Here is a 23701-nt window from a genome sequence, read left to right as displayed (position 1 = left end):
TATGTACCTTCTGCATGTACACACACACACACACACATGCACATTGACAAACTTGTGCTTCGGTATCCGATGTGTACATCATTGTGTACAGATGCTTCCAGGTATGCATATGTAGGTACACCCCTTTGTATTCACAGGCGCATGTTGACACCTACACCTATTGACACCATCAGGGACACAATTTGTTCATATATGAATGCACACTCTGTGGCACTCGTGTACACACCCTCAGTCATGAATGTACCCAGACAAGATTCATACAGCTCATGAAAAATTTCATAGTTGTATAGAAAAACTGAAGCAGCAAGGTTGGGTGAATGAAAAAGGGAAATTTGAATGGTTCCAACCTTTGGCCTTCAGCTGATGAATGGCAACATCAGTGTGCTCGTGCCAAGGCTAACATGCTGTCAGATTTCCTCATTAGACACGCAAATGCCAATGCTGACATTTTCAGGGCAAAATAAAATGCCATTTCTTCCCCTCGCTTTCAATAAACCAATGAAAACAGAACAGCTTTAAGTCATAAACATGTTCATACTACATTAATTGTTATTTTGCATGTGAGGGGAGAGAGAGAGAGAGTGCATGCACATATGAGCTAAATGACATCCTTGGGAGTCAAGCCAGCATGAGAGGAGCCTGAGCTATTGAACTGACATTTCTATTTTGAAAACTAAGCTAATCTTTGGTCAGTTCTTGGCCCTTCCCAGTTTGTTTCACATGAGACTCTTGGGCTTGTTAATATTTTTGGCTTCTGATGGGGCTGCAAGTCAAGCAAATTTCCTGAAGGAGCTAGTGTAAAAGGCCGTCTGCTGACTGCTCTGACAGTTACAGAGGCAACCAACCGTAGGCTGACCCCTGTTCCAAGCTGCGTTCAGACCCCTTGTTCTGTCTATAGTTTTCGATTAAAACGTAACAAATCTTTGCAGTTCTCCCAGTCAATCACATAGCTGGCCAGCCCTGACCAGCAGGAGTATCTCTTATTGCCAAGAATGCCTCATTCAGAGAACAGGGAAGGGAAAAACCAAATCAAAACTGAAAATCAAATGGATAGGTAGAATCTGTGTGTTGACCATTGTGGAGATGTAGGGTGAAAAAAAGCTATTGCCTTGAGGAATATGATGCCTGAAGCCACAACCTGAGGAAATTATTGCTTAATGTAAGTCCCTTTTCTAAAATTAAGGAGTATATAATTTTCCTTGTAAACTAAAAACTCCTAGCTATGATATTCTTTTTGCTTTAGCTGTACTGCAGCTCCTTTTACCTCCTGCTGAAATTTCTGTTTTAGCTCCCAAGGTTTAGTGACCCCCAAATTCAAGCACTAATAGCAACAATCACCTTGCTGACCGAGCTTCAAATTCATCTGCTATTGGTAGGTGACAAGAGAGAGTGAAAATTAGTTCAATGGTGTCATGATTTGCCTCCCTTTGCAAAACTAGCACATTCATCTCAATCCACTCAGGAGACTTTGTAGAATAGAGATTACATTCAGTTTAGTTCTCTCCTGGGACTTAAGGGTCAAGACTCAAGTGTGTTATCAGAGCTTTGTGGGAGCACAGGCTTTGAATAGCAACAGGAAGGGGTGGATCTAGAGGAGTGTGATGGTATGGTCACTAGGGCTGTGTGAAATTTCACCAGGTGTTTCGATTCAACACTATTTCAACTTATTTTGAGCTTGAAACAGCAAAATCAAATCAAAATGAAGGGGTTCGAAACAGCCTTGAAACAAAACGAGGCTAGTCGAAACATTTCAAAAGTTTCCCTCCCCAGCACTAGACCGTGCTGGGAAAAAGAACTGCCCCCAGCTGGGCTGAGTTCCTTTCCCCAGCCCGATCACAGTTGTGGGGAGGGGAACTGGGCGATCAGGCTCAGTTCCCTTCCCCAGCTCCCTGGTCCCAGGTGGCAGCATCAGCTTCCCTCCCTCATCCAGCAGGCAAATTGGGGGTCCACAGCCCCCGCAGCCCTCCCAGGGTTGCGTGCCCCCTATCTGCCTGCCGGATGAGAGAGGCTTTTTTGAGCCTCCCCATTAAAGCGTATGGGTGAAACATCAAAACAGCGTCACTATTTCGATGAAATGAAAAGGAACAGCGGTTTCAAATTGAAATGAAATTCAAAATGAAACTCTGTTCCCTCGAAGCCTCGAAACTCGATTTGAATTGGAACGGTGCTGTTTTGTACAGCCCTAGGTCACATCCCCCTTTGGCTGTGTGCTGTCTCCTGCTGGGAGCTCCTTGCTGGCCATGAGCCCTGTGAGCTCACTGGCTTGTTGGCGCGGTGTCTTCCCAAAGTACCTGCATGCATGCAACTCCAGAGCCCAGAGAGTATGTGGTCACCCTACTCCTCTCTTCTCTTCTTTCCCCTTGTTGAATTCAGAAGTGGGAAAAGAAGGGATGAGAGACTGGCAGTGGAGCCTCCCCATCACTGTAATCCTGGATTCACCCATGACAACAGGTGTTGCAGGTCAGAAATAAGGTGCTTTGGCATAGCTATATCTGGAGGCTTGCATAGGCCTTTCCTACAGTGTCTTGTGCTGCCCATGTACAGCACCTGACCTTCAGCAAGACTCTAACAACAAAGAATTAAAAAAATACATTAGCAGTGAATTTCAGCTGTTAATCTTAGCATGTAGTGCATCTTTGGAGATGCAGAAGTGCTCTTATTCCCATACTCTGAGAGCAGGTGAGATAAGTCTTATGAACTGTAGAAATGAAGTTTGGGCAGAGTTTGTAAACGTCCTGCAGTGTGATAAAGGACACGGATATGATGTAGGAGAAATTTTACAGTGCTTGAGACATTTAATCCTGCTTTTCCTCCATAGGGTACAACTGTGCGCATGATAACGGCAATTGACCAAGACAAGGGACGGCCCAGAGGTATTGGATACACCATTGTCTCAGGTAAGTCATGGAAATAACATGAGTTCACAAAGCGGATGAGGGAGGAACTGGCCTTGCAATAGATATTCATCTATGTACTGCCCGTACTAGAGAAACGATATTTTATGAATTACCTTCTTAACTGTGCTGTCTCTAGTTAGTTCTTTCATTTCGGTCATTGCTGACTTCCCTAGCAAGCTGGTATAACCGAAAGCTTTCATCTTTCTAAAGAGCCTCTGTTACCTTCAGTGTTGTCCCAATCCATTGTTAGTGACATTTCCATTCCCTTGAGTGGAAACAGTTACTGTATGCAGAATTTGCCAGTGTTTTGTTTTGAAGCCTTTCAACTTTTATAGCATACATGCTGTGCAAAGGATGTGTGCATTCTTCCACAGTGGCAGTGCACAGCTCAGGTAACACTGCTTTGTTTGGATGTGTTGCTTACTAATATTGTATGCCTTTCACCTTTCTGAATTCATTCTACTAGCTTAAGGCTGAATGTAGTTTGCCTGATACCTTCTAACAGTTCTGCAAGGGGATTAGGAGAGCCGTAAAGCATTTTAGCATTCCAGTGGTGCTTTTAGAGAGAGACTATGGGTACAGCTACATTGGCTGCACATCACTTGAAACTGCTGCCAAAAAGTAAGTTCCACCCACCTACTTTACACTCTCCAGACCTGGAAATGCAGCAGTAGGGTTGATGCTTGGCACCTCTCCCTTCCCTCTGCCTACTATGGCTAGTCATAAAGCAATGTTATTAGTTCAGATGTTTATTATTTCTTTAACTGTGTCCATAATAGCATTAATCACCCACTGATTCACTCCCGTATTTTTCCAGGACTTTAGCCTTCCTTAGCAATCCCTCTTCCAAGTATTGATATAGTCAGACTCTGCTTAACTTGGAGATCTAGCAGATCTGAAAAGGCTGGAAAAGCCACAGCATTTTTTAAAATTAATATGGAACTGGAAAGGAGTTAAGTGAAAAGCAGAGTCCTGGCCTTCACATTTCACCACCCACATCCTTTAATTCTACCTGTACACAACACCTCTGGAAGGAAGGAAGGAATGATTCATTCCACAATACATATTTTTGAGACTGCTGTCATCTTTAGTACTTCTTCTCTTTGGTCATAAGGCATTCTCCATGCTCCGGAAAGTGACTTCTTCTGTAAGAAGCCTCTCTAGTTCCTGCCCAGAAAGCTCACCTACATAGGTTCCATGCAGATAGTTCCAGGGAAATATGTATTGCTAGAGGCATATCTAACAAACTTGCACTCTGAGCAAACCTCTGATAGTGAGGTGAGAAGGCTGTGGGCCGTCAGTCTTGCCTATTTGTCTATCCACCCCTGGCTCTGGCTGCTCCTGCAGCAGCTGCTAGTGGTATGGTGTTCCTGCACCTGCCTGTTTCCTGCTATGGCAAGATTCCCTGGACTCACCCTTCCACTGCCTCCTCTAAGCTGCTACCAGGGGCTGTTATTCCCCTTGCCCACCCCTAATTATGCTGCTGGTTATTGCCATGTACTTCTCTCCAGCTGGCCCCAACCTTTTCTGTAGGCTTCTAGTTTCAGGGGCCCCTTTTCATCCTCCTTCTCCCTTGCTTCCTGGGACACTTTTGTGGTGAGTAAAGTGTCACAGAAATTGGCATCACACCAGAGAAGCAGGAAAGCTGGACAAAAACTTCCTGATAAAACAACATTCCATTGGAAAATACCAGTTCTTTTGTTCAAAATATGTCTGGTTTGATGAATTTTCATCAAATCCGAGGCAGGGTTGTACAGGAGCATTGAGTTCCTGACAGACTGCCCCAGGGCTGGGACATAGGTTTTTAGAGCCAGGTGTTCTGGAAGTACATGACCTCCATTCTGGAGCAGTCCTTTGGCAGATCTATTCCAGAGAAGCTGGAGCAGCCGGTTTGGTGGATATATCCTGGAGCCATGGTTCTGGGGCAGACCTATAAGGCAAACTGTCCCAAATTCAGGGTCAGTTCTCAAATCTGTGGCTCCAGGGCGGATCAAGAAACCAGAGCTTCCAGCCTCTTTGCTTTGGACCCAGGGGCTTAGAATGATAGAAAGCTTGAAAGCCCTTGAACCCTGGCTTCAACTGGAGCACAGCTTCTAGCTCTGCAGCAGTGAGCCTGGAAGAAGTTTCCTGTCTTGTTGCAGAGCTCAGCCTGGGAGTCTGGAAGTGCTCAGGCAGACTTGGGCATAGTCTGTGGAGTGAGGTAGCCAAGCTGCTGGATCTCAGGAGCCCGTCAGCTGCTCATTAAAATGGAAGTGCTCGTTAGTTTCGCTGCTGATCAAAGCTATTGTGGAACTGACAAGCCTGTGGATTTCATGGGGCAGCTGTAGGATGTGGGGAGCTATTTCTTTTCAGAAGCACATTGTTATGGTATTTTTATAGCAGTGTTCTCACAATTTGTGGTTCTCTGGAATTGCCAAAAGTTTTGGTTTCAGTCCAGTTGGGACAGAAAGTTAATTTTAAAACTTTAATACAAGCTGGAAAAACCCTGATGGGCTAGCCATATGGTATGGAGGGATAGGTTATCTCAGTCTTTCATGATATGCACCATTTGGGTAGTTTGTGGGAAGTTGTAAAAATCCTTGTCCTCCCTAAAATGACTGTTGTTTCCTGCATTTGCTAACAGTTCCTAACTTAATCCTGACACTGGATTCTGGATTTATTTTCCCAGTTTCTGTCTCAAAGTATCATTTCAAATACTCCTTTAATTTTTGTCTGCACCTTAATGAGCATAAAGGGCAAGGTGATCTGAGTCTGGCTTTCATGTCATTTGACCCTGGCTGGAAGTATTAATTTGCATCCAGATCAATCTGTCTTTAAAGATACCAGGATTAGGCATTTTTATAATTCACTTTTAACTTTATTCTGATATGTATTCAATCTGAATTAACTGACACATTCACCTGATCACTCTCACACATGTACTAATCAGGAAAAATGTTGGCAATGTCTTTTAGTGATGTAGATATTTGATCACTAAAAACTGAACAGGGACCAGGAACTACCTTTGCAGAGGTCACCAGCCAACCTCCAGTTAGCAGACTTTCAACAAGCTGCTTACTTGCACTGCATTAGAACCTAAGTATGACCTAACCATGAAAGCTACGTTATCCTGTTACTCATCTCCTGAGGACCATTCTGTAGGCTAGACTTGTATAATGCCATTTTCTAAGTGCTTTAAAATATAGAGTTATTAGATTTAATGCTCTCCACTGGTGTGGCTGTTGAGTTATGTCTTGGAATAAACATATATTTCTATTATTGACTATCCTTAATTTTGCCACTTGCTAAGTTGTGGTTTCCCACCTCTTGTTCCTAAATGGCTGCTTTTCTTTCCATTCCTTTCATGATTTTCTCTGTGGCCAGGCTGCATTTTGGACATCTCAAGATTTTTGCCTCTTTGGTTTTGCTGTCACTAAGCTTTTGGAGGAAATTTATCCTTAGTGTTAGCAATCTAGGGAACGCGAGTATAGACGACACCAATACTCATGTTTTACTTGCTTGGTCAGTTAGCTCTTCTCCAAGGAAAATTAGTCAAATGTGGTGGTAAACACATTAACACTTCCCTTTATAACAGAGGCTTCCAGTACAGCAACGGGATAGTACATTTCCACCGAAGTCCAATGCAGATGCAGCACTTACACAGTAGCTCACATTCCTACTGCTTGTGACTGCCTGCTACATTTGCCTTGTCATATGGAAATTCTGATCATACATTTTCTCCTTCCCATGCAGGATGCAATGTGCTTCTAAAATCAACTTTCCTGAAACCATGTCAGTAACTAACATTTGAATGCTTTAGGCCTGAGGGAAGCTTTTAACATGAACAGAGCATTTCTGGTTCCTCACTTTCTTGAGGTATATTCTGTAATTGCTGTCGTCAGAAAGGAAGTCAGGATGCAGAAACTTGACAATGATTTAGTTATGAGCCCCACTTGGCATGTTCCCTTTGCTGCGGGGGACTCCTAGACTTCTGCAAGTTCTTTGGTGTGGCCTGGTTCTGTCACAACACTAGTCTCTTTTTTTGAATTTTGATGGACTTTTTGTAACACAAGTATTTTTAATAGTTCTTATATTTTTCCTCAACTTGGTGACTGTTTTAAATGAACACCATCCTTGGGCAGATACAGGAGCTGATCCAGGAGAGGGGCAATACTGCAGACACAACCCCCTTCTGCTGCCACTGTCCCTGGTTGACTAAGGTGCAGGGAGAGCTCCAGAGCTGCTCCTGCCTCACTCTAGCTATGGGCTGTGACTGCACAGGGTGCCAGGTTCAGCAGAGGTCAGTGGCGAAGGGTAGGGTTCATCTTTCTGCATCTGCTGCTCCCCCACTGGTGAGGAGCAAGTGCTGGAAGGAAGAATATCCCCCCTACTGCTGCTGTTCTTTCCAGCTGACACAGGCATGGGGGAGCCCCAGAACCTCTCCTGCTGCACTCCAGCCATCGGCTGCTGGCAGCAGCTGTGTAGAGAGCCAGGCTCAGCCTTGGAACAGCAACACAGGTGTGTAGGTCCCTCCATCCAGTGCCTTCTTCCTCCCAGCCAGCTAGGGCACTACAGAGGAGGGAAGGATGAGGCACAGAGCAGGCACTGGCAGAAGGAACATGTACATGTTGCTGCTGTTCCTGGCTGAGGCTGGCTCCCTGCAGTGTGTGGCTGAAGCAGGGCTTAAAAGGTTCTAGGTCCCTCGTCCCTCCCCCACACCCCATGCTTGCAACAACCAGGGGCAATGGCAGCAGCAGGGGACACTTGGTGGCTGGGGGAACAGGGAACAGACAGTGGAAGAAAGAACCTTCACTCCACTGCCGCTGTCCTTGGCCAATCCCAGCTCCCTGCACAGCTGCTCCCTGCAACCCTTGGCAGCAGCAGGGAAGGAGTAGTTCTAGGCTGCCACTCATGTCTGGGTCAGCTGGGCATAGTGGTGGCAGTAAAATGGATCTCCCCTTTCAAATACCAGAGCTTGGCTTAGCTCCCTGGTGTCTCCTGCCAGCCTCAGAGCTCCAGCTGCTCCGTGCCCCCATCCAACCATAGTCTGAGAGGCGGAGTTCTGCACCCCTTCTGAGACATTTCTAGACCCACTCATGGACAGATGCTACTAGATGTGTCTGCCTTTGATGCCATAATCTAAGTCATATAAAGTCAAAAAAAGACCTAATCAGAGCATGTTGAGGAGTAAATCTTGGATTTCCTTCCATCAGCAATACCATGGTGGGGTGGAGGGAGAGGAGCAAGGCAAATTACAGTACTGCAGACCCAGATGTGATCCCATTTTAGATCTGAAGAAAAATGTTTTTTCACTTTACATACTTTTCTGCATTTTCTTTTAGTTGTTCAGAATTGGCATCTTTGTTTGCAATGAATTATATCTGCTTATCAGAATCTGCAAAAATAAATGAGCATAAATGCAGTTTATAGAGTACTTACTCACTAAATGTGGGTATGTGCTCATGTTCATATCAGGACCTAAGCTCCTGCGATAGACAATGGCTGATTTGTGAAATAAACTAGCGAACCCTAAACCTGAGATGACTTCAGATTCATGCTCCATTTTATATATATATACACATACACACATACATATAATGCATCTGCTGCATATATATATCTGATACATATAATTACATAATCAAAGGTAGCCTCAAGGCTATTTTGGAAATGGCCCCAGTGACTTGGTCAGTTAAGTCTCTGCCACTCCAGCCCTTACCTTTTCAAAGTATTTGAGGGTTTTTTTGGCTGGATATGGGTTATGATCTGTGTGAATTGTCAGTCATAGTCAGATGCACACAAACACATTTATATTTGCTTGCATATGCCACTACCTTAATCACTGCCCCAGGTCTAGACTAATAGGGGGCATCTATTGGAGGAGACAATCATGCAGAACACATCAGGGCTACAAGTGATTAAACTGTTTTGCATTTTCTCTGCAAGCTGAAAACACAAGAATTTTGGAAGTCTGGGTGAAACTCTCTCTGTCTTTCCTAAGGGAACAGCAGCATTTTGCAACAAGATAGTGCTGTTTGGAGCCAAAGGGAAGCACCCTTGTTAAACAATCAAATGTCCAGCCATGGATTAGCTATTTTGAAATGAAAACTTACCTCCAGACCAGCCATGGATAAGCATTTGGATTTGGAGGTACATATTGGGCACCAAGTGGAAGACAATCTAATGAATGCCAGAAAACATGTCAAGACATATTGAACCAAATTCTAATCTTTCTTATACCAGTTTAGAGCTGGTGCCTCTTTGATTACTCATCTTATGAATCCCAACATGATTGCAGAGTGAGGCCAGCTGGGTTGAAGTACAAAGCAAGAAACACAGTCAGTAAGCTGTATCCTGAGATGGAGTAAGGACTGTTGCTGATCTGTCACTGGGCACAGTGTACCCCTGGTAATTAAGTTAAGCAGGACCTCAGGATGCTACCACAGTACTAATAATAAATCCAAATAGTGGAGAAAAAAGGAATTTCTCCCTGATGCCCTATCCATTGATCCTATTCAGCCCTACCCCTAACAGTACAGCTGGCTCATTTTGTCTGTTCCCTCTTTATACAGTTCCTCACTTTGCCTTCACTTTAAAGTGAAGGTATGATGGAAGATGTGCTCCAGCATAAAACTTTAAAGTTCCATACTTTCATTTTAAATGGATCTTGTTGCTAGTTACTGACAAGGTTTGTGCTCATAAACAAGGTGGTTGAAGCTGGGTTAGTAACAATGGCTACTATCTCCCCTGTGTCAGAAGCCTAGGTTACCACATGATAATTAATCAGGACACTATATGTGCAGTGCAGACCTCCTTAATGTGCCTGTGGAATAGATGTTGCTGGCAGGACCTCCTTCCTTGCATCCCCAATAGGTGCTGCAGAACATCCCTAAGTGAATTGCCCCAACATGCTGCTGCTCTGCTCTGTATTCGTGTCTTCAGGGTATTCCTTCTCTTGTCTGAGATATTAGGGAATGCCCTTTGTTTTACAGCAGGAGCTGATGCAAACATGATCATTCAGGCAGTAGAGTATGTACAGATGAACAGATTTGACTTTTTTTTTTAGTTGCGAAATAGCTAGTGCACAGAAGCAAACTGAACTGTTATATGTAATTCATTAGTGTGTTGGTTCCTTCAGCCAGTTGCAAAATCATTGTTGTACATGTAAGGTAGACTGGCCCCCTCTGCTCTGCTGAAGAGGTGGGTTCCTAGTGCTAGCAGGGCAGTTTGATTTGTTAAAAATAGCATTCAAAATGTTAAAAAGTTAAGTTTCTTAAAAATGAAATAATAATATCCCCCAAAGGAGGATATTACCCTCTGGTATCTTACACCATTATGTTAATGCAGCCTTGCAAAATTCTATGCACCCAAGGTGGGTAAGTCTTTGGTTTTGGGGGTTTTTTTGGGGGGTGGCGGGGGGAGGGAGAGAAAAAGGAAGGGGAGGCAGTCAAGTAAAAGTTATCATATTCCTTCAAATATAAGATGCCTTTGAATTTAAGATAAACCCACATTTTCTGACACTTCCATTAAGAAAAAAATCAAATAAAGATGCATTTACAAGGTTACAGTCTCTATGGTGCATTTAAGAGCTTTTTATTTATTTATCTATCTTATTTGAATTTAAGACCCAGGGGAAAATATTTAGTTTTTAAAAGTGTCTTATATTCAGAAGAATATGATAGTTAATTTACCATTACCTTCAGTCATTATGGTAAAGGCCAGCAAGCAAATTTTGTGCCTAGCCTGGTAGATTTTTGTGTCCGTTTTGCAAAGCGATTTATCCTATAGGAATTGGGAAGTGAATTAAAGTAGAAATCAATTATACACAGATGTAAAAATGATCATGTCAGTAGCAGTGATAATACCTGGCTCTTTTGTAGCTCTTGAAAACACTTGGAGCTCTCCTGCTTCACAAAGGAAGTCAGCATAGTTATCCCAATTTCACAGTTGGGAAAACTGGGCCATAGAGACATGATGTCATATGCCCAAGGTCACCTAAAAGGCCAGTGGCACAACCAGGAATACAGCCCTTTCTCCCGATTTTTCCATCCAGCACATGTTCCACTGGGAAACACTGCCTGTAATCTGTTCTGGTTTCACTGCTCATGTTGCATGCACAGTAAAAATAAACAAGGGGAATTAAGTTCAATGTTTGTGGTTCTTTCAGTTTTAATAATCTACCATATTAATGTGAGCTGGAAGGGACATTTAAAAAAAAGGAAGTATAAATCAAAATTGTTCTTTTCAGCCCAGCCCCACTGTTAGATATGCCTTAGAGTGTTCCTTCAGGATACATGGCAGAAATCTTATTTATGTAGCTATCCACAAGCACAAGGTTCTCATATGACAGAAAAACAATAAAACTAAAGGATTAGCCATTGCTACGTAAAAATAAGACCTAAGGTCTAACTTCCTGCTGTTTGATTACAAAAGGATTAAGTCTGAAATCATACAGAATTGTACTCAGGTCCATATGTCTTCCTGTCTTGCTTGGCATGACTGAACAGTTCTGTTTTTGCAGCCAAGCATGCCAGCTAGCTGAAGACTAACTCATTGATTTCCTCTGGCCAGTGATACACTTGCTTGTTTGTTTTTTGATTTTTTAAAGTCATGTGCTTTTCCTGCATCAATTACAGATTTTCACAGAGGTAAACAGTAATTCTGTGTCATGTTCTTTAATGAAATTGGTTGTCAAAATTCCATTTTTCAGTTAAAATGTCATTGTCAAGCAACTCCAGATTGTACAGGTGTGATGATAGAAATGTGAGAACCCACCAGAGCCTTGTCTACACCAGGGCTTTCAATGCCAGTGATAGCACTGGCAGAAATTCATTTGTAGTTTTCTGTGACATGGCATTTAGTGTGCTTGTCACTTAAGAGGGGAAGAGGCTGTGTGAGAAGCAGCCTGCAGGTGTGGCAGGGGTTAGTTAGAGAGTCAACTGACCAGAAGGGGCCTGGGCTTGAAGCATATAAGCCCAGGGCCTGAGCTGGTCAGGCAGTATAACCCTTAAAGCCGCAGAAAGAGGAACTCCTGGGCAGTAGGGCTCCTGGGTAACATCTGAGCTGGGGGGTAAGCAACTCTGGAGATTTGAGGTAGGGACTAAGGGGAGGAGGAGGTTCCAACAGACCTTGGGGTAAAGAGGCCTGGGAACACAGAATTGAGTGCTTGGGGCCCAGAGGGAGAGAGTTTGAGCCTAGGAAGGGCAGCTCTAAGCAGGGCCAGAGAGCCAGAAGGTCTGTAGCCCAGGAGGGGTGAGTGTCAGCAGGGCCAGGGAGCCTGAAGGTCTCCTGGCCCAGGATTAGGCCAAGGCCCAGAGGTAGGGGCCAAAATCTGAGGAAGGCTGCAACTGGAGACTGGTGGGGTTGGGAAGGGCCATGAATCTCAACTGGCATAGGAGCCGGGCCAGGATCCAGAGAAAGCGGCCAAAGACCAGGGGTCACAATCAGAGACTGAGGGGGCCAAGGAGCCTGCAAGCCCAGGAGGGGTGAGGACCTGGGCTAGAAGTCTATAGCCCAGGAGGCGCATGTGTCAACAGAGCCAAGGAGCCCATAACCTGAGAGGGCGTATTAGGAACAGCAGAGAGGGAGAGAGAGAGGAATGAGTATTATTTGCAAGGCATGGGCATGGTGTAAAGGGCAGATGGAGCTCTATAATGAGCCCTTAATCAATGAGCAGTGACATCAGTGCTTGTGAGGAGATTTGATTTGGGAAGCCTCACTTGTCTGAAAGTAGCATTTCATCAAGGCATGGCAGGTAAAGAGGAGGAGAGAGTGTCCAAAAAGAGCCAGGTTGAAAAGGACTGAAAAGGAGGTATCAGGGGTGTCCTGGCCACCCTGGAGTTGAACCCTGTTACAGTTTCCTTCAACTAGATATGTCTGTAGGAGTAATATCTCATTCTAGTGTTGAGGAGGATAGGGCAGACTGATTTTTTTTTTCTTTTCCTGGCACCCTGAAATAGAGCTAGAGCTGGGCATTGTTAGCTTTGTTGATGGTTGTCATCTTTTGTGGGATTAGAAAATTAAAAAATAGGGCTTGAAGAGGACTCAGGAGACCATCTACTTCAGCCACCTGCTCAAGGGGGATCCATTCCTGTTCAAACCGTCCTAGATGAGAGATGGTCTAAACTAGTCTCAAAAGCTTTGCAAACAGTCTTCATGAGATACTATCATTCACAGCCAGTGAAATGTCAAAGAAATACTCTAACTTGTCATTGGTAATACAGGGGGATGAAGGCATTGCTAGTATCCTGCCATTGCAAGGAGAGGAAGTAATTGTTAAATACACTCAAGGTAACAACAGGAGCCTCATGCATGCTGTAAGTAGAATTCAGCTCTCCTTCATGTTAATGCACCTGTTAGTTTCCTAACAAGCAATTAACAAACTCAAGAGTCAAAACTTTCTTGACCTCACAGACCCTGGAACAATGATACTAAAAACAAAGAGAAAATAAATGGCATCTTTGCCTAAAAGGTTTAGGGAAAGGTACAGATAGGGGGCACCAGAGGAAAAGATGGTGGTTTTGGATGTGCTTATCATTCTCCCTGAACCCCACCCCAAAATCAGAACGCAACCAGCCGTCAGGCTCCTGTTGCCCTGCCATTCAGAATTGCTCCCTCCTTCTACACATGCTGACTGCCTCAGCATGTTGGTGATGTTCAGCCATTGAGGTCAGGGCTCTGTTTGAAGGACAGATAATTAATCCAGCAAAGTAATCCACGGCTCCATTTTTGGCAGATTAATGGAGATAGCCTCTGTCCCGGGGACTCTGCCTCATCATCTTTTATTTCCCAGGCAAAGTGAGTGACTTGTTATATAACACGACCTGTTCTAGATAAGACTTTTCATTTAGGGGAGCTCTCTGGACTAACAGAGATTGATTTCCTGAAGGTATCCAGGGTGCAACAGGTGATGGAAAGCAACAGGACTAGTATTGAGAGTTCAAGGCATTTAGTAAGGGAAAAACTAAAGCTGACTGGACATTAGTCGATGAGCATATAAATCAGAGAACCCAGATCATGGCTTTTAACTACTGCCTCCCCCCTCCCTCCCTTCCTTGTCCCCATTTCAGCATCCTGATCTATTGGGAGAAGGAAATCATAGAGAGGTAGGGCTGGAAGAGACCTCCATAGGTCATCAAGCCCAAGATCCTGCCTGAGACAGGATTATCCCTAGCCAAACCATCCTATACAAATCCATAATTTAACCTCTTAATAAAATTACTGTCAAGCCTGACACAACACAAAACATAACACCCTTAACCTGCCATAGGTAAAGCAGAGGGACTGTAGCAGCCAACATCCTCTTTCTGTAAAAGGTTGTTAATATATGCTGAAGAGATCCCAGGTGGAAGGCCATACCTCTCTCTACAGAGAAAGGCAAAAACCCCCACAGTCCATACCAATCTGGCTATGGGGTAAAATTCATTCCTGACCCCAAATATGGCAATTGGTCAGACCCTGAGTGGAGAGACAAGACCTTCTAGCCAAGAACTTCCAGCTTTAAGTCCTAGCAAGAACACTGGCACAGCTCAGTCAAAATCCCCAGTGTTGGCTGCAGCCAATGAAAAGGATCAAGTAGATTCAGTGCACATTGGGGTAGTACATTTCACAACCCCATGCTGTAATGGCAGGCTATTGTGCAGCCATGCAAGTGAAGGGAAGCTTTTTTTTTGTGCCCCTCCAAGGCTACACAGTTGCTGGGCACAGTCTGACTTTCAGGGTATTGAGGAAAGCAACCAGTCTGGCACGGACTGGTCAGGGTGGAAGGTTCATGTTACAGCAGCTGGCTCAGAGTTCTCTGCGTTTGACAACAGTCTGCTGAGAAAGATGTTTTTGCTGTGAAAATAATGAAGTTTCCCTGAAAAATATTGATTTCACACAGCTCTGGCTATACATGCTAGAAATCAGGGCTGTGAGAGAGTGGAGCTGTATTTCACAACCCCATGCTCACCTATGGAGAAGAGACAGACACAAGTTCTTGTGAGATCTGCACCATTCTGGTTCTGGTAGCCCAGGCCAGATGCCGACTATGGCTATTATGGCATGGGGATGGAAGAGAATCCTTGAATCTTGAATGTTACATTATAGCAGTCATTGTCTGGATCTAGCATTGTCATCTGTACCCATCCCTGATTTTTGGTAATCTGGGTCCTGGATAGCAGGTTTTAGGTGAGATTTGTTTTACTCCATGCTCTTATTCAGTGTCTTCACTTGTAACAAGGTGTTGGAGTTCTGCATGCTTATTTAATATCCCTTGTTTCTAGAACCTGAGCAAAAGTTATTTAAAAAAGGAGAAGTTATTTTATCCTTGAGTATGGGCATACAAACAACAGTAACATTGCCAATGAGGCTGGGGTGACTTGGAAGGCATAAAATGTGCCACAGTCCTACAGGCTAAACCACCTCTATCCTAGCCTAAGATCAGCTGTGAACTATTCTACCAGCACAAAGCTGCCTTGAAACCCCCTTACTTAACTAGAGAGACATATCCCCACCTTTCAGATGGTGTAGGGCTGCCACAGGGATTTCTGTTAAACCCATCCTCCTATAATCAACACATGGGATGTGACTGGGAGAAAAAATATTTAAACAAGTCATCCCTATATGCCTGCAATCCTAAACTGTGCCACCAGTCATGGTGAAAGTTAAAGCAGTGTTTGGCTGCTCTCACTTGCATTGGGAGAATGGCCCAGCATAGAACAGCCTGTCTCCTCCACCTTTTCTCCAAGCCACAGCTGATGATGTGGACCCTTGAATAAAAAAACTTCAGGTTAGTTTGCTTTTGCCCCTGGGTTGACAAAATATAAACAAGTTTTGCCAAAACCAAGCCCCAGATGTTCAAGCCCCTCTCTTTTAGCCATGGGTTAGGTTCCACTGATTGAAGCTGTGTATATGCAACTTGCACGAACAAATATTAGCATACTTTTTAAGAGGCAAACTCTTTATATAACATTCCCATAATCTCTGGAAGTTATTCTAGACAGGTGAAGGAAAGTATTCTCATAATTTACATTTTTAGTGTTCACATCAGACATGCCTGTACCTCACTGCTTTTGCATCTGTCATTTCAGAAGTTTCCAGGGTGGTAGAAGGGAGTTTCTCTGTGAAATATTTTTAGAAGTTGTAAATTGGTCCCACGCTGGCATTCTTCTGCAATTACAATTGCTTGACAGCAATAAAAAAATATGGTGGGCAAGCTGTGAGAGGAAGTAGGTCTGTGCCTGTGTCTGTATTGGGAAAGCATCTACTCCAACACAGAAAGCAAACCTCTTATGGTGGCAAGTAGTGCTGCTCTTTGATAATCTACCTGCTGGTCTCAGGCAATAGCCAGCTATCTCATTCTGGGCCCTGGTGAAGGGGGTGGGGATAAAGATCACAGTGTCCCTTTTTCCAGCTTACTTGTAGCCACTCTTTTGAACCTGGGTCCCAATGTTCAAAAAGTAATTCCTACACTGGCCATTCCTCATTAACATCAAACATCTTGTTCCTCTTTCCTCTGCATCTGATCACGCCTCCCCAACATTCATCTTGTCTTCAAGTTAATGCCTCAGATTTCCCACTCCACCAGGTTTTCTGTCTTAATATTGTATTGGGACACACAATTAGACACACATGTGTGACTAACATGTGTCTTGTGGGCAGGCACTAAAGAGCAAAACCAGATGAAAGGATTCATAATCTTTGCAAGAACAGTGGCTGCCAATGATGTCAAAATGTCACTCTCAATGTGATTGACAAATTTCAGGTTCGGTGATGGATGGACAGCAAAGAGATTACACAAGGACAATCCATATGTCCTTCCCAGTTACTTGACAAAACTTTTTTAGGGGAATGTTGTCATGGGGAATGTTTCAAGCAGCTTCAGAGGCTTTATGAAAACCTTGTTTTCATTGAACCTATTTGTTTGTGAAGTTCACTCAAGTTGTAAAATACAGTTCTCTTGAAGCTGTTGCATCCCAAGGAAATGTCAGCCAAAAACTGTGCCCCTCCAATCACACAGAAATGTGTAGTTAGAAGCAATAGAGATATTTGTTTGTAGTATAAAGGTGTTGTTACTCATTACCCTTAGGCAATACTAAGAGCTCTTAATATGGGACTCTACACATTAAAGTGTGAAAATTAGTACTAAGCACCCTCTAGGCATCTTAAAGTTATGCCACTTGGGCGAGGTTTATCTTTCAGTTCTTTTACCCATCTTGTGTTATGGTAACTTGTGACTACTCCACAGAGATAAAATGGCCAATTTTCAGTTCTCCAACATCTCAGAATGCAACATCCCTTACCCCCATGTCTTGTGGTGTGTGTACAAACTTTCCACTCCCCCCTCCCTGCCCCCAGTCTTTACTGCCAAAGAGGCAGTACTGGCACCAAGCCAACTCCCTGTCCTGCTCCTAGGGAACGCAACCCGTTGCAAAGGAGTGCAAGCAGCCAGCCAGCCACCTATTACCTAACTAAGGGTAGCGTGTAACAATACCCTGCATCTTTAAGAAACTTTATTTGGTCAAATGAAAGCTTCTGTCCCCACAGGATGAGATCATTTAGCCCTCCTGGTGTATTTGTTCAGCTGACACAGCTACCAAGTAGGATGTAAAGCAGAAGAGAGGAAACTTGTCTCAATGTTACTGAGACCTTTAAACAGGATATTAGAAGAGATGGCAAGCTTTGGAAACAACCTATTAATTTAACATACCCATTGCTGGTTGGCCTAAATTGTGCTAGCTTTTTCACACATTTAAATAACTTGGTGAACTGCCAAGATGTTAAAATCCTCATAAATTATACCTGCTGGGAGGGCCTTCCTGTGTGATTTAAGGGCAGTCATCAAAGCAGAACATTTTTGTAGGAGGACATGCTGATGGGTAGAAATGTGCTTCATGCTGCGTTACTCATCAAAGGCTGTTTTTCCATGTTGCCAATGCAAGGGAATGAAACCAAGTGTGAGGATAAGGTGGTGGCTAGTGCCATGGCATTGCTTGCTAGGTGGCTCAGGGGGTTCTCTGACTTTTCCTCTGGTGCTGAGAACCAGCAGGCTATGTTGTGGGTTTGGCCTACTATCAGTCTGAGGACAAACAAAATAAATGTGAATTATATAATGACTGCTTTCATTTCAAAGTGCTTTCCCAGCAAATAGCTTTCAGTAATTAAAACTATAAGTCAGTATCAGTTTGGGAACTGACTGAAAAATGGTTGAGTGGGTGAAAGGGACCAATAGGCTTTGCTGGAGAGAAAATTAGGGGTGGAGTCTGCATCTGGAAAGGGGTTTGGTATTAGTATGGGGCCAGATTATTTTGGGTTTATTGGGAATAGAGCCCTGTAGCATCCCAGACCTTTTTATTACTGTTTTATTTACTAGTCCAAACTGCTGTAACTAAGATTGCACAACAGAGAAAAAGACATGCATGAAGGATGAAAGAAAAGAGGAGTGTAAGAATAAGCCTGGAAAGCACTTTGCATTCATAGCTCCATAGCCCAAATTGGAGAAAGACTGTCTGCACTTCTTGAGTAATCAGTGAGAGAGAGCACTACCTTAAAGTGCTTTTTGTCACGAAATAAATTGGAGTCTAAGGTGTGTGATGCTGTACTAGGTGGAAAAGGGAAATATAATTACATATTATACCAAACAGTAGTAATAATCATTACTTCTGACATTTTGTAAGTCAGAATCACTCAGCAGGAGGTTGGGATGTTAGATTCAGGCTTCTTATTTCTTTAAGATTTCAGTTCCAATATTTCCTTAAAAAAACTAACATGGGCAAAAGCAGCAAGATATTGAAAACTGAAAAATCATAATGGGGTTGCAGTGTCTGTACATGTATCCAGAGGTCTTATGCTTTTTACTGATGATGCAACTGGAAGCCTCCCTCCTCTCCCCCATGGGTCGGCAAAGGTTAGGAATTAATTTATATTAAAAACATATCCAGAGAAGCAGCAGCAAAGGAAGAAATGCCATCTGGAGGTTATGTTGATCAACCACCTATTATTGTGACTTCTGATGTCACCAGGAAGCAGCTAGCAGACATGTGAGCGTGTGGTCCATCTATAATTCCCTGTGTGCATTTGTTTGCTGCCATAGGAAAGGAATAAGATACGTTTTGTGAAACTCAGAATTTGGGACAGACACACTGTCCATCAAAGAAGCAACTGTTTTATGCAGACATTTCTTCTATATGCAGAGTTATGAAAATTCATTCCCTAAACTCCATTCATGTTATAAATTCATGGAAATCCAAATATGCAAAGCACAATATCACTTTGGGAATATATTTCCCTTCTGCTCCCTGTTTGCTTGGATGAAACCCTCTGTAAGTTAAACAGGAAGTTAAACTCTTATTTTTAAACAGAAGACCGAGATAAATGTTTAGGAACTTTGGTTCATAGATTGAGTGTGGTGGGGAAAATGTATTGAAAAAGACAAAACAGAACCAAATGGAGCTTTTTGTCATGCCACCAAAAAGTGGTATAAATGCTAGTAATAATACTTTTCTTCTTCTTTGGTATAAAGGGCTTGAGTTTATTATTCATCTCAAATATCACATTGGTAGGCTGTCTCACAATCCCTGATACTAATGTCACAAGCATCCTGGTGATGGTCACCAGCAGATGTGAGCTGCCAATTTTAAAAGGGATGTTTTATTTGTACATTGAATTCTGCGAGCTTGTTCATGATGGGAACATGATGAGATTTCTCCAGGAACTTTCAGATTGCTGGCATGAGCAAATGAATACAAGGTTTTTATTTCATATGGTTCAGGAATCCAGGAGGAGCAAGATGAAAAAAAGACCTATTCAGTTTTGATTCTTAACTTTTTCAGGTATTTGGATATGCAAGACATTCATCTTGATTAATGCCTCTAACCAAATGCTGTCCACTACCATGGTGTTTCAAAACACTGATGTTATTACCTTAGTCAATGGTAGATAGAACCAAGAATCATTGTACTATCTCCATTGTAAGTTTATTTGTGCCATGGTTGGAGGGTATAATGGATTCTTCTATGTAGCATTGTTCACAGCCTTCACAAAGCCATCTTTAGATACAGCAACAGTGACTACAGGTAAAGGCAAATAATTTTTCTAATGTGAGAGATTATAATTATTGTAGTATTCCAGTTCTAGCCACAAACTTCTCTATCCTTTTTGGGTGTCATTATTCTAAATTTTAGTTGAATCAAAATGTGTAGCTGTGATATCCAAGATTGGCAAGGAGTTCCTGGGACACAAGCCTATGCTGATTATCAACCTTCAGTTCAAGACGTCCAGCACTTTTTACAAGGCATTCATGAAACTGCATTGTGGTTCAGGAGACAGAATCCTGTCATAAATAAATCATGATTAACTCCAAAAACCCTATATACCTTTAGGTTCTATGGAATTTTATTATTCTCTGATGCATAATCATAGCTCCTTTTAACTTCAGCAATGGTGTCAGTATATTGCCAGGTAGTAGAATTCACCCTTTTTTACCCAAAATATTTGGATTTGATTTCAAAGGAGTTGTATCTGTACTTAGTTACAAAGAAGCTTTTGTTTTAACCACAACATTAGAAATTGGGGATCTGACTAGGTAAATGAACTATTTAACAACAAGGGGTTTAAGTTAGTGGATTATAGAAGTGCTATTGACAGCACACATTCATTATTTTGATCTAAATGGGCACAGCACCAAGCTAAGCTTCTGGGAACAAAAAGTGATCGAGTTCTAGTTCAGGCAGACTGCTATCTTTTCTAGATTGGTAGTAAGTGAAAAATTAATTTCTATTCCTCTGAGCTTATAACTTTATTTTAAAATAAAAAACAGATAGAATCCCCTTTAAAAAAAAGACTAATCCCCTTCAAACTCAGGAGGGCAGTGTCTAAGGACAGCTTTCACTTTTAGGCTATGGACATTTTGGGGAAGACAGCAAGGAAGCTGCCCTAAACCACGTGTTTGTATCTTGCATGGGTGCAGAAACTCAAGGTGAAGAGCAGTGAGCTGGTCAAAGCAGCTGATGGACTATTTATATAATGATAACTGTATCTGTTGCCGACTCTATGAACCACATCCAACAGCATCTATTTCAGTGCAGAGGAGCCCTGACGGAGCACATTTTGATTAATAAATTATCCAGTACAAGGTGTGTGATGGGTTCCCCTTTCACATCTCATGAAAGTCATTCACTCCAAGTTCAGTGGCTCAGCAAGTCCAGGCCATTTTGAGGCTGCATCTCAGCTACAAATGTCCCTTCAGAGCAGGGCTGTTGGAGCATTCACCCAGGCGGGTTAAACTGGCTGAGAGGCAGTCCTTCATTACAGATGGAGAGCAGCCAAATCTTTTTATCTCTACAAGTTATGCACAATGGGCTGTAAATAGCAAAATGGGTGGAAAGCAAGGAAGAGACTTCAACATCTTATAGCCTTTTTCTGGGTGGGCTAAATCCAATATTTTTAACTAACAGAGTTTAAACTGGAAAAGTCCAAGGAAGGTGTTAAATATTTTGTCTTTTATCTATAAAATCCCCCACTGTATCAATGTTTCTTCAAAATGCAATCTAAACAAGTATCCGTTCTCCACAGTCAGACTACCAGAGGATGGAGCATTTGCTGTGGTGGCACCACCTTGCTATTCCTGTTCTCGCTGCTGGTTGGTTCTGTTGCTTCATCTCCCTGTTCCTGCACTCAAGTGACTAAAGGACCTCATGAGTTGCATATGGTTCATCAGTGATCGTTTTCAGGGGTGCATGGTAGCCCTTTCAGATTGATCTGATCATGTTCCATAATCTACTGGAAAATTCCTTTTAGACTAAGAAAAACAAAATGGTACATAAACTGGATGTATTTCGGAGAGATGATGTTAATATGGTCCTCGTTACCATAAGTAGTTAAACTACATAGTTTTGTTATGTGTTTATCTTTATGAATCTGCTGTGAGGTAGGAAAGTGCTGTGATCCTTATTTTACAAATATGTATCTGATGCACAGGGACAGTAAATGACTGCATTTGTGTAGGAAACCTGTGTCTTAGCAGGTCATTGACCCTGAAAATGCCAAGTCCTAGGCTAGTACCCCAACCACAGGAGTTTCTGTTCCTCTCTTAGAACAGGATCTTGTGAGTTAAAATGAAGGTGTTACAAAGTTGTCATAAAGGCTGGGCTTTGAATAGGAGGCATAAATCACCCTACCATTTGATGGGTCCCATGTGCAGTATTGTGTGGCACCTCAAATCGATTGCCATAACAGCCATGAGAAGAATAGAACCATTTCACTCACTTTGGCTTGCTGTTTTTCCAGTTTGCACACTGTCCTTTTATTTTCCCCCTGCCAGGACCGAATGCACCTTCCCTCCCTTCCCACCCATGTTTAAGCCAGGGATCAATTTTCTGTGGTAGTTCATACTTACAAAGTTTTGCTATATTTTCTTGAACAATTGTTTTTCAGTTTCTGCCTCCTGGCCCAAGCTATTTTTAATCATCTCTTTTCCCCCTTTCTCTACATTTACATGTTAAAAAAAAAAAAAAATCCTAAGCCTTGGGGTCTTTGGGGTTTTTTTCTGGTTTCAACAACTTCTTTTCCACTCTACCTCTTCCCTCACCTTTTTCCCAGCAGTTTCCTCTCACTGGGTCTGCTCTGCCTCTCATTCCCACTCAGTCTGCCTAAATGATTCTTTCCTGCTCCACCACTGTTCTTTCAGGTCAGCAGATTTCTATTTGCGTTTCACAGCAGGAGGGGAAGAAATGGTGTCTTGGTAATACTGAGGATCTCCATTCCCCTGGGGAGCACAAGAAAATCCCTCTCTTTCCTGATAGGCCCATCAGTTCCTTAAATTTGCCTGCTCAGCTTGACTGAGCGAGAAAAACTCCTGCTTGTGATAGATGCCCTGCTCCCAGGCAGTGTGAGCATAGCTCTTATTACAGCTATAAGCTCTCCTGAAACCATCTGGGAACAGCAGTTATTTGCAGGCTTTGCATCTCTTAGAGACACCGGTGAATTTAGACCTTCTCTGGTCCAGGACTGGCACTAAGCCTGCCCTTCCAGTACATCCCTGAGTGCAAACCAGAGAGAGAGCACAAGCCCATAGCACAGTGGGGGATAATTTTTTGTCACAAATTTAAGTCTGACACTATCTTCAAGTGTCACTTTGATCCCTGTCCCCTGTCTGTTCTGCTGCTCTTCTTTCTTCTCCCTTCCCTGTACTCTTTACCCAGTCTGCTGCTCTGCTTTCTGCTTCCTGCATTATCTGACAAACTGCTGCCTGCTACCTCCTCAAGCTGCTGTGTGCCACACACAGAGCCTGCCTGTGACACTTGTGCCACACAGGCTAGGGACATTACACATAAACATTAAGTGATCAGAAACTGGTTTAAGCCTGTAATAGAACAGATATTCATTGCATATAAACCAGTTAGAGAATGGCTAAAACTGGTTTGAGATAAACCTGGTTGAATGTAGTATCAGACTTAACTGATTTGGCTCAAACCGGTTTATGCAATGTCTGTCCCAGCCCCCTTGCTGGTTTAAGATAAACCAGACTCCCCCAGCATCCTGGCATGCTCTCTGGACTGGGCAGGGCTCTCTGCTCCACAGGAGGGCTGGCCCCTCCCCTCTGCTCCCTGGCTACAGCTCCAGAGACTGTGGGCTGCATCCCCTTTCCCCTCACCACTCCCTGCTAAGCAGAAATTCCCCACTCCCCTATGCTTTGTAGAGAGGTGTCTATGTATTAGCTAGCAGACCACATGCTGGCTATGGTCTGTGCTGAAACAACAGGTATAATCAGCACGTAGCTGGTAATGTCCCTCTGTTGTTTTCTTAATCGGGTGATTAACACTATTATCAGTTCCCTGCTGGGCTAG

General features: G+C 43.1%; 1 protein-coding gene across 2 annotated transcripts in view; it reads left to right on the top strand.

Annotated features, from left to right (window-relative positions):
- The window catches only part of CDH23 (cadherin related 23), a 565943-nt gene that overhangs the window by 263947 nt on the left and 278295 nt on the right, over positions 1-23701 (top strand). For both annotated transcript variants that reach the window (XM_059729899.1, XM_059729898.1), the window contains exon 9: positions 2819-2897. In XM_059729899.1, the coding sequence (XP_059585882.1) occupies positions 2819-2897 (79 nt within the window). The remainder of the gene's footprint in view (positions 1-2818; positions 2898-23701) is intronic.

The sequence above is a fragment of the Alligator mississippiensis genome, chromosome 6 (assembly GCF_030867095.1).
Source record: "Alligator mississippiensis isolate rAllMis1 chromosome 6, rAllMis1, whole genome shotgun sequence".
NCBI classification, from domain to species: Eukaryota; Metazoa; Chordata; order Crocodylia; family Alligatoridae; genus Alligator; species Alligator mississippiensis.
The sequence above is the reverse complement of the archived record's forward strand: the minus strand, read 5'-3'. Positions and strand labels throughout refer to the sequence as shown.